Genomic DNA, 10898 nt, shown 5'->3' with positions numbered 1-10898 from the left:
GCTTTCATAATGCTGACTCTGTCACAGAAGCCCCTGTTTTAATGTAACGAGCAGCTAAGCCCAGAGCACAGGGCAGAGTCTCCCTGGGGCTTTGAGGCCGCTCTGCCCCCTGGAGGCCAGCAAGAGATCTGCTCTCCGCTCAACAAGTGCCCTGCCTGTCTGTCAGACCACATCTAATCCATAAATCCATAACCTGTCTCCGTGTTGACCACCCCCTCCACTTTTCACACTGTGCTCATTGGCACGATGCGGTACTCAAAAAGTAGAATCTTGGTTGTGTTTATTCATTCATGTGCGTCGATAGGTGGATGGATGAATTTAATCCCTTTTGAATTCCCGGTCTTCTCACTAAGCAGACCACTTAATGCCAAAGACATCAATATAATAATGTGAAAAGGGGGAGAATTTCTATGAAACCATAGTTATGCTTTCATCTCACCATCGGAGAAAACTAAATAAATAATAGGCCTGCAATATTTACTAACACCGAGCACCCCGTATTGACACATTATGGTTAAACTGTGTAAAACATTAAAATAATCATGAGCAAATATATTGATGTTAGACATCAAATTAAACAACAGAACCTGGGCTACAAGAACTAGTCAGCCATTTCAACACAACTCAAACACCAACTAAAATAATTATTAAAATATCATAATCATAATTTTTTCAGGAGTCGGCCCACTCTGCACGGTTTCCGGAACTAGCATCCCGGAGCTCGGTGCCATCAGAAGCCAGAAAGCTAAAAGCAAGACGATTCCACACAGATTGCACACATATCTACCAAAATCACTGCACCAATCACCGAGATATGAGCCATTTGGTTTCAACAGTTCATTTGTGTGGTTGTCTTTTGATTTAGAATATATATATATCATTTTTATTTGTTGAATATAATTTTAAAAAATAGCCAAAAACTGCCGCATTTGGATGTATTGTATTGAACACCATAAGTAATATACAAGTGAAATATATGGTTGGTACATGAGAGAATTCTAATGGCACAGATGGTGCCAAAATGTGCCCAAATGCCCATTTTGGAGACCTCGCCTTTGTTCTGCTTCACTTGATCAAAGTCAAACTTTGCAGAGAGACTGTTCACATATTGTGCTGTGATCTGGATTCAGACCTTTTAGCTGCATCATTCCAAAGAGATAATCATCCTGAAAGTGTTTTTTTTTTCCCTTGACGAACCTGAAACTTTAATTTCTTCTGTGCTTCATCTTTATTTGCTCTTAACCAGTAACATATATACTTATATTTACATGTCTGAACAGATGCTCACATAGCCTTTATTATAACATCAACATTATTCAAATAGCCCTTGTGGTTGCAGAGATACACCCTTTTTAGTTTGGGTATTATTTCGAGCGGAGGCTTAAAAAATACATTGTTTTTTTTAATTAACACTCCAATTTCAACATTCATGCCAGTCTCTAAGTTGTAATTTTGAGTCTGAGATATATTGGTCATTTCTGAGAGCTAAGGCATCTCTTAATTGGGGAAAAGCTACAGAACTGACAACAAACTGTAAATGATCGCAAAGCCGGCATCGTTGGCAGTCGCATCTGAATGAAATGAAATTGTCAACTATTTCTCTAAAAATCTGTTTGGGTGGAGTTGCCTTTTAATCAGGTAGATTTTCTGTTTGTTCCCTTTCCTGTTTTCAGTCTTTTAATTTTCTTCTCCACTCCACACATCCTAATTCCCCTCAAGGCTTTTTTCCTCTATCTCTCCCATAATTCCTGCCTCTGTGGCTAATCCTCATGTGCCAGCATCTTCCTGTGGTAATTGTCCTTCAGTAAAGGAAGCACTCTGGCCCACCCTCTCTGTAAGACTCACATAAAAGGCTGTCTGTGTGGAGCAGGAATCCTGAATTACACCATTACGGAGGTGATCCTCTTATGCAACCTGCTCTTCACACCCGTCCACAAAGCGGGGACGCTCACGAGCACAAATCCACGAAGGCACTTGCTGCCAGATTATCCACAGTCTACAATACTGCAGCTGCCACGTTTCCTTTTTCGATGAAACAATGCGTTTTGTTGGGTGCATTCATGGCTTCGTGGACTCATCCCGGCTGGCTCTCCCTTGGCAGAGACATTCGGGGGACTTAGCGATCATGTGTATGCGACGGGATATTTAGGACAGATCACATGAGATTGTTTTGCTTGGCTTGTGTACAAACAGCGCATTCTTCCTCCCAGAAGCAAAACAAACCTGACCAGTTGGTGTTCTGTAACTTAAGGCCATGCAGGCCCTAGGATCAGGAGGCACGTTCACGTGTCCGCCTCTCAGCAAACTGCATTCAGGCTGACATGCGGTTCCAGCCAGTCAGCAGAATGCAACCTGGCTGGTCTGCTCCTTCCGCTCATCACTTCGGAGGGAGCCGGCCTTTACCTGATGCGACATCGCCGACACCACCTTAAGAGCGAGGAGGAGACCCTGCCGATGATTCATTCAAGCTCAGACAACCCGATGAGGATTCGCTCTCTGTGTTTACCCCTGCAGACGTCTCTCCTACACTCGGTATGACTCTGTGGCGTGACGCGCGGGGCCGTGTAATAAGGCTGAATCATCCGCAGTGGACGATGCCGAGGTGGGAATGAGAAGCGGCCAGACCGAGGAGTGAGAATCCAGAGAAGTGACTCAGCACCACAACTGTTTATCTTCGTGCTGTTCAGTTCACATGCCAGCGCTCTGAGCTGTGGCCTGCAGACCGCAGTCAAACAGAATGTCCAAATCATCCTGAACTCGTAGCACAAAGTAAGTGAGCTGCACCAGACAAATATGAACAGTGTGCAATCAATTTTATTTTAATGCTTTCTGTCACTCTGATTCTCTTTTGTGGCCAATTCTACCCATCTCATGCCGGATACAATACATCCCAGAGCTGTGGACTTGAGACTTGAGCCTGGTTTAAGTCACCAAAACGGTGACCTAAAACTTGACTTGGGGCTGACCAGTGGAAGACCTTCTTGTGACTTGACCGTCTCTAGTGATGCTCTCAGGTCTCATGACTGAAAGCATTGACCTGAAAGCAAAAACCTTAAAGTTCTCATGCTTTTTACCTGGGAAAATCTCACTTAATAAAAGCAAAAGGAAAGGCTGTGAATATGCCGTCATTATGTGTATATCAAGAACTCACTTATGAAGCCGCTGTTAACACGAGATCCTGGAAATTGCATTATGACCATGTGTAAGGGGGAGGAAATGATATCCACCTAAAGATCTACCCATTAGCTTTCTTTGAATCCACATCACAACCAAGACATTTGGTATGATCTTCCATAGACGCCTACTTCTTATCTCTTAAGTCTGCACTCATGGCTGAATTAAACCTAGTGCGGACCCCAGGCCAAACATGGGCTATGGGGTCCTACTGTCCCCTCATATGTGTATATTAGTTTGTGGTATTGTGACTGTATTTGATTAAGGAAATAAGATAAGATGATTAATAAAGGCTTTAAAACTAGATTTCAAATGAGTATCTCCTTTGCAAGAGAAGCCTCTAGATTATGTAATAATGCAGATGTCACCGCAACCCCCCGAGATTTGTGTCGTGCTTTCTGCGCTGCATACTGTTTTACCAAACACATTTAGCAATTATTCAAACTACCACAAACACCACATGACCCTCCCCCACCTTTAATACTCTTGGGAGCACGTGTTTAAGGGGTAGTCTTTGGTCTCAGACCGAGCTATACAACTTTTAAAATGTGATGTCTCATGGTTATTATTATGTTTTTACTTTAAAAGGCTCCCTCCAGAAAGGATCCAGCTGTTTTCGCAGCCTGAGCGGTACTCTTCATGACAGGCTAACTCATCTTCATGTGTATAAATGGCGGGATGCCACTCTAAAAACATTTCAGATTACTTAAAAAAAATAAAAAAATAAAAAAAGCACGTTCCAGTCCTCGTGTCTGCTTATGAATAATGTGACTATGACATTAACAACTCCTACTCATCCTCCTACTACACAGTGCCTATACCATTTGTGTCCAGTATGGAGGTGTGCAAGGGGAGGAAATCACTCAGCAGGGAAATCTACTGGCTCACTGACTTTATTGCACACCCTTCCACCCCCGGCTTCAAGTGAATGAAGGAACTCAGCCTCACTTGCCCTCTGTCTTCAGAGTACTGCTTGCCGCATTAATATAGACGTTGTAGCCTGTGCATCCAACTCTGATGCTATCTGTCCAGAATGAATGGGCTGCATGTTTCTGCTGACATAACCTCTGTGCTCAGTCTGAATAGGACTCTCCACTGTTCCTTGCAAGGGGAAAAGTTGACTCGTTGCCTGCCAACCCTTTCTTTTCTGCCTCTGTAGACAAAAGAATAATGGACTTATTTATGTGCAGCTCATTACAGAAGGCCAAGTCTCTCAGAGGGAGCCAATCACACGGTCATGATGCTCATGCTCAAATGATTTAAACCCTCCTAAAAAGTCAAATAGATGTATTGGGCCCATGGGGGCGAGGGGGATGTGGAGGGAATAAATAAAAATAGAACAATGAGCTGGTTTGGACAAACTGTTAATAGAGTTTGTCACCAGAATAATGAAAAAAAGAAAGAGCTGTACATAAAAATAAAATAATAAGTGACATGTTTAGGATATTTCATCGGACGTGTTCAGGAGATATCTACAGCAAACTAGAGCCTCAAATTCAACGTGTGAGTTGTTTGACAACACCATCTTAAATCAAGGTCCACTTCCTTGCTTTTATTTGTTGTCTCACACTCACCGTCAGCAAATACATGCAGCCAGAGGGGAACAACCAATTTCTGACACCATCTCAACAAAACAAGATAGGCTTAACCACGGTAGCATATTGCATGGCTTACTGTGCTGGATTGCATAATATACAACAAGTGTCACATTCAGTCCGCCTCGTGTAGCTACTGAAGCACCTATTCTACACCTCTCAGGCTCTTATCATGCTCATCGTGTTATGAAACAGAATGTTTTGAGAGATCAAGAAATCCATCGCAGCCAGAAGAGGAGTGAAACACACAGACATGATACATTTGCTGTCTTCTGGCTCTTATACACCGGCATGTAACATGACCGTATGAATCACAATGTTTGGCACAGCTGCCGACCGTCTTGGGTTGGCTGAGTTGCCTTATGTTTGACGACAGCTGTATGGGGGAGTTTCCGTGTCCTGGAAGATGAAGAGAGCAGTACAGGAGATGGCTGCTGCCTCTAGAATACACAGATTAGACTCTCGGATGCTCCTCTCTGCCCCGTTTACTCTTCACACCTGAGCGGGCCGACAAATAAACCTGCAGTGCTGCCACAGAATGCTCAACACTCACAATTAATATTTCATTTTTTCCTGCAGCTGACTGAGGAGCTTATGCAAGGAGTAAAAATCAGCAGGTCTCCAGAGACATGTCCTGTGTGCGTATGCATGTGTGTGTGTGCATGTACGCCAAGCTTGTACTGTACTATTAGTACCAGCCATTGGCTGAAGTGGGCTATATAGTTGGCACAGGTTAAATAAAGGGAAAATAAAGAGGTTCATTGGGGTCTTTCTTTCGCCATCTGTTTACTTGCTTCAGATAAATAATACAATATTAGTTATGATGCCAGTAGTGCAATAATTGAAGCTGTCGCACTTTCTCTTTTGGCTCAGTGGCGCCGCTATCCACCACAACATTACTCAGCAGAATCAGTGCCACTTATCCATGGGATATCCCAGCATTGTGTCGCCACGCAAGGACATGCTGTATTCCAGTTGCCCTTTTCTCCCTCTGTATCAGCAAGAGTTGGTTACTTTAGAAGACATCATCATTTAACTTCATCTTTAGGCAACCTAGATGAGACCGATTGGACTCCTACTTTCTGTTTCTCTTTCAAAATAGAACCGGTTGAAATGTTGTGTAACAGTCACACTAATTGAGAAGAGTCATACAGACAGCGACTGTGACTCAGTAAAGTCAGTTACACAATGTCCAGTTTGCTGTCGCTAATGTTAGCGACAAACAGCTAGTCATTGCTTACTAATGTAAGCCACAGGAGCTTGCAGTGCACTAGCATAACAAGTGCATTTTATTTCATCAAATATTAACTTCTCATTTGTAAACAACCATCAAATCACAGTCTTTCTTTAAACTCCTCAGAAATAAATGGACATTTGAATATCTAAAACTTCATGACAACTGGGAAAAATATATTTTCTGATGGAAGATTAGGTGATATGTATCAACAACCACTACTCAACGGACCATGTGGTGCGATTGTTTTCTCAACCGCAGAAGTGAACTAATTCCACTTGCAGAAATAACCAAATGGGACAATTTATGTTATTACTGTCTTTCAGTAAGCATTTCAAATTGTATACCTCACCATGCTGTAGTTATGTGCTATTATTGCAAATAGCAATTGATAATCATTTACGATCTGGTGACAGACTCAGCTTAATTCTGAGCATAACCTCTAAAAAGCCATCTACTTTTTAAAAGCCTACATAGCCAACCATAATGTAAACGGAGCCATGGTTCTGCTGGACCTTAATGTATTAAACCATTGAATACACCACATGAATCACCGCAGCAGAAATGGAGTTGCAAGCCGACATGAGCAGCGCTGAGTCAATCGTTGTGCAACACTCACATGGTTTATTGTTAACACCCTTGACATCGAGTCATTAGTGATCTGCAGCGCAAGGACATGACACATGCTTAGCATTTATATCAAACATCACATTCACATTACACCGAATGCTCCTTTCGACATCTGTCCACATTAAAACACTCCTACAAAGCCAATCTCTCACCGTCTCCCGGCCGGCTAAAAACCACAGTTCACACACGTTATCATCTCCGCTGCGGATCAGTGGCCATTCATTGGGTCCTGCAGCGGGCAAAGGAGGCCATGTGTGCATGTTTGACCAGGCCAGGGAGTGTAAAGCAGTGGCTAAAGCTCTGTAAGCAGGCCCTGGCACTGCTCCCCAATTGCCTGCCTGCTGTATGGGCATGGGCCTGGAGGGGAATAATCCCTTGGCAAGACTATTGGTCACACATGTTGATGTGTATGTCTGTGTATGTGTGTGTGTGTGTGTGTGTGTGTATGCAGAAGACCCAAGCTGCAGGATGAAGATGAGACCTGGCGCCAGATTCAGAAAGCCCTGTCTAATAACCTGCAACCCCTTACATGCTTAACTAGCAGCCTTCACACAAAGTCTTGGATATGAGGGGCAATGCTTTTTTGGAGGTCTGCCTCGTAATACACCGACAGGGACAGCCCTGATCTTACATAACCTCAGTCTGCGGGAGATTGCGTCGGCGTGTGAGCCCTCTGACCCTTACATGCTGCTCGTTTTTTTTTGTTGCTTAAGTGGGCATGTAAGGGCTGACACACTGCTTCAACCTTGTCAACCTGTTGTGTGTAGATGGACAGCTAAGGTGACCCGCAGTAGGCTGGGAGCCAGCTTCGGCTCTGCAGCCTCACAAGTCCCCACACACATGCCTGATGCTGTTTGTAATTTTAACACAACACTGCACTCAAGTGTTAAAAGAATAGTTAGACATTTTGGGAAATATATGTATTTTCTCTCTTGCTGACAATTAGATGCAATGATCGATATCACTGTCTGTCAAAAGCACCTCTAATGCACACTAATAAACACGTTATATTATAAACACCTAGAAATAGCCGAGCACATTCTTATACTTGTATTTTCTTTAGACGTGTTGGCATGCAGATTGTGTTAGCTTCAAACAGAGCAATCTAAGCATCCCCCTATTTACAGTCTTTATGCTAAGCTAAGCTAACTCCTGAATGTAGTTTTCTATTTAAAGCTACAGACACGAGCATGGTATACATCTTCTCATCTAACTCTCTGGAACTAAAGCAAATAAGTGTATTTCCCCAACATGCGGAACAATTTAAGTGGAAACTTCCACCATCTATTAAACTATTCAAAGTTCAGTAATGGGAAGCGACTTAATTGTTCCAAAAGCAGTCTAAAAATTAGGCCGGGTAATAACAGAAGAGATCTGCTTCAGAGCAAACAGCAGGTCTTTTCTTATGAACAGTTGTTAAATAAATGTAAATCTCTCCTTTGTGTGTTGTTCAGGGAGGACACATTACAACAGATAAAACAGATAATATCTTGGGGATATCCCAACTGTTTGTAATGCATTTTCCTAACCACAACATCAAATTGCACCATCATAATAACTGGCTACTTAGATCAAAGTATGCCGTGCATTCACATGTTGGTCTCTCCAAAGAACATGCACTCCGGAGTCCAGGGAATATAACTGTCCAATTATTTCCTCACAGCTCCAGGTGACAACTATCACCAAATAATAGGTGAGCGAGACACCTGAGCTCCACCAATCACACGCCGCCTCCAGGAGTTGCCCTTTTGGGTGACACATTTGTTGGGCTGCTAACTATCAAAAACTAATTAGGAACGTAATGGAGGCTAAATCCAGTTCCACTTCAGCTGACATATACATTTGTGGAGAATTCACTACACATACAAGCTCCTTCATAGTAATGCTTTTCCCAATACACAGCATTACACTGGTAATAGTTTGCCTTATGATCACTGACTGCAGGACATATTTACCCACATTTAATTTATGACTGCCACGCTGACAAAGAGGTCCCCATTACATTATTCATTTATATGTCATGTGAAGCAATTTTCTGAAGGGCAAAACGTATAAACCACCATAATCGTGGCGAAATAAAAAAAAACACAACCTTTAAGCAATGAGAAATTATTCTAAAAGGGTGGTGGGGGGGGGCTGATGCCTGTGAGCCTGAAGATCTATAACCTCAATTATTCAGCACGATATCAAAAAGAGGATGGCAGGTGACTTGGAGGCCAGTTATTGAAGGGGCTGTGCTCGGGACCCAGAGAGATGCCTGGCTTTGGTTTCATAACACAGCCGCGGTGGGATTCGCGTGATCCGTGTTGTTTTGGAGCAGCGTGATCCGGCACGCATCGCCGCACACATCCAACCTGAGCCATTGGCTTTCACCGCGACGCGCAAAATAAGAGCGTTCCGGACCCCCCCAGGGTCCAGGGTGGTCGACGAGCCGCTGCCACGGAGATTTCAAGGTGGAGACACGTGTGGGGTGGGGGGGGGGAAGCACGTTCCTTATACCGGCCGTTCGCATACGCAGTCCTCGGGGAAAGTTAAAGGGGCCCGGTCTCACTGACGGCAGCAGGGCGAGCTGATGGTCCTCCTCTCATCAGCGCTGCTTTTCTGCACTGAGGAGGAATCCGCGTGAAGGGGGGAGGCGCCCGAGCGACGCGAGCCGCACGACTGCTGGCCGATTGCAACAATTAACCTTGATGAACACAGATTGCTTTCACTTAACGGGCGCAGGTGCGTTGAGTTCGCGACACGGCGCAGCTGAGCGAGTCCACGTTTATGGCGGCACGCTGACGCATTTCATGCCGAACACCGAAACTACACGGAGAAAGGATATTGCAGCTGAAGGGATTTTGTGTGTGTGTGTGTGTGTGTGTGTGTGTCTGAGTGTGTCACGGGACAGGATACACGCTGCAATGGGAGCCCGTCCGATGGCCATCATTCGAATTCAGGAGCATCGCTGAAGTGATTTGATTCGGAGACCCGTATCGGAATTTGACCGCCGTGTCATTGGACAGCAGTCGCAGTCCCAGCAGCTTCGAGGCATCTTCTGAACGGCGGAGACGAGGACAAGTAAAGAAAAAAGAAAAGAAAGGAAAACAGGGAACTGTCCGCTTCACTACTCTCCATCTGCGCCCTGGACAGCCTGACATGAGGACCACAACCCGGCTGTGTTCCGTGTGAAGAGGCAAGCGGGGCGGGCAGTTATTTCGGCTCTCAAGGACGCAAAGAAGTGGCCGCCGGCCGGGCTCGGAAGCATGGAGCGGGACGACACCGACACCGGGAGCGCGTCCAAAAAGACAATACTTTCGAAGATATTTAAAGTTCGCAAGAGGAGGGAGATGCTTTTCGTCCAGGTGTGCTTCATCTGCAGTGCCCTGTTCGTGGCGTGGAGCATGTCGGCGTTGTTGACCAAGACAGGTGAGTGGAGTGGAGTGGAGTGTAGTGGAGTGGGGGGGGGGCCGGAGCTGCAGTGAAACCATGTTCCCACATGCACAGCAGTTCGGCTAATTGTAATTCCAGCGCATCGAGCACATAACCAAACCCAGAGGCCTGCGCGCTCGTGTCAAGGGCAGGGGATGAACGCGGTGTGTTCGTTTTGCTTTTTCAAATCTGAGCAGGTCCACCATGTCCATCTACCCATTTAGATGGTGTGTGTGTGTAGTTTCTATTAATATGCAGTAAATAGCCCAGGACGCGTTCGGTGTTTTTGGCCCAGCTCAATTGGTAGATAAAGTCCACCGCGCAGGTTATTGCCTTTTTTTAACAATGTTATCTCTGTGCTGGATACACATGCGTCTGTTTGTCCCCGATATGCCGCAGTGTGCGCGCGGTGGCAGCGGCAGGTTCATAATTTGAGAAGGGAGGCTCATAATCACGGCACACGCACACCTCATGCTCCACATGCACACCGCGATCAAGTAACTGATCCCAGAACTAGCGCAATTTGGTTCGTCTGCGCCTTTTTTTTTTTTTTTTTTCCCTCCCACATTTTTATATAATTTGTTTTTTTGGGGGCGGGGGAGGGGGGGGAGTTTGTCGCCAAGCATATCGTCGGTCATACTACACTGGAGCTCAGGATGGTGGTTGGTGCTGGCATCATCGCGCCTGGCCCGGGGCTTCACACACGAACACACCCACACACACTGGATCACCTCAATCCCGCTCGAGCCTCATCGTGTCCAGGTTCCGCATGGCCGTCGAGGGATCCTGATTTTACGCAGAGACCACTGAGATGATGCGTTGGTTTGCTTAATGTTCGGAGCTCACTGAGC

The 10898-nt window shown here is 45.1% G+C and overlaps 1 protein-coding gene across 1 annotated transcript in view; it reads left to right on the top strand.

The window, feature by feature from the left end:
- The first annotated feature begins 9454 nt into the window (after nt 1-9454).
- Nucleotides 9455-10898, top strand: part of slc24a4b (solute carrier family 24 member 4b) — a 28833-nt gene continuing 27389 nt past the window's right edge. The window contains 1 exon segment of the mRNA XM_034527663.1: nt 9455-10044. Within this exon segment, the coding sequence (XP_034383554.1) occupies nt 9882-10044 (163 nt within the window). The 5' untranslated portion in view covers nt 9455-9881.

Source organism: Cyclopterus lumpus, chromosome 24, assembly GCF_009769545.1.
Source record: "Cyclopterus lumpus isolate fCycLum1 chromosome 24, fCycLum1.pri, whole genome shotgun sequence".
Classification (NCBI taxonomy): domain Eukaryota; kingdom Metazoa; phylum Chordata; class Actinopteri; order Perciformes; family Cyclopteridae; genus Cyclopterus; species Cyclopterus lumpus.
This window is presented reverse-complemented; position numbering and strand designations above follow the sequence as displayed.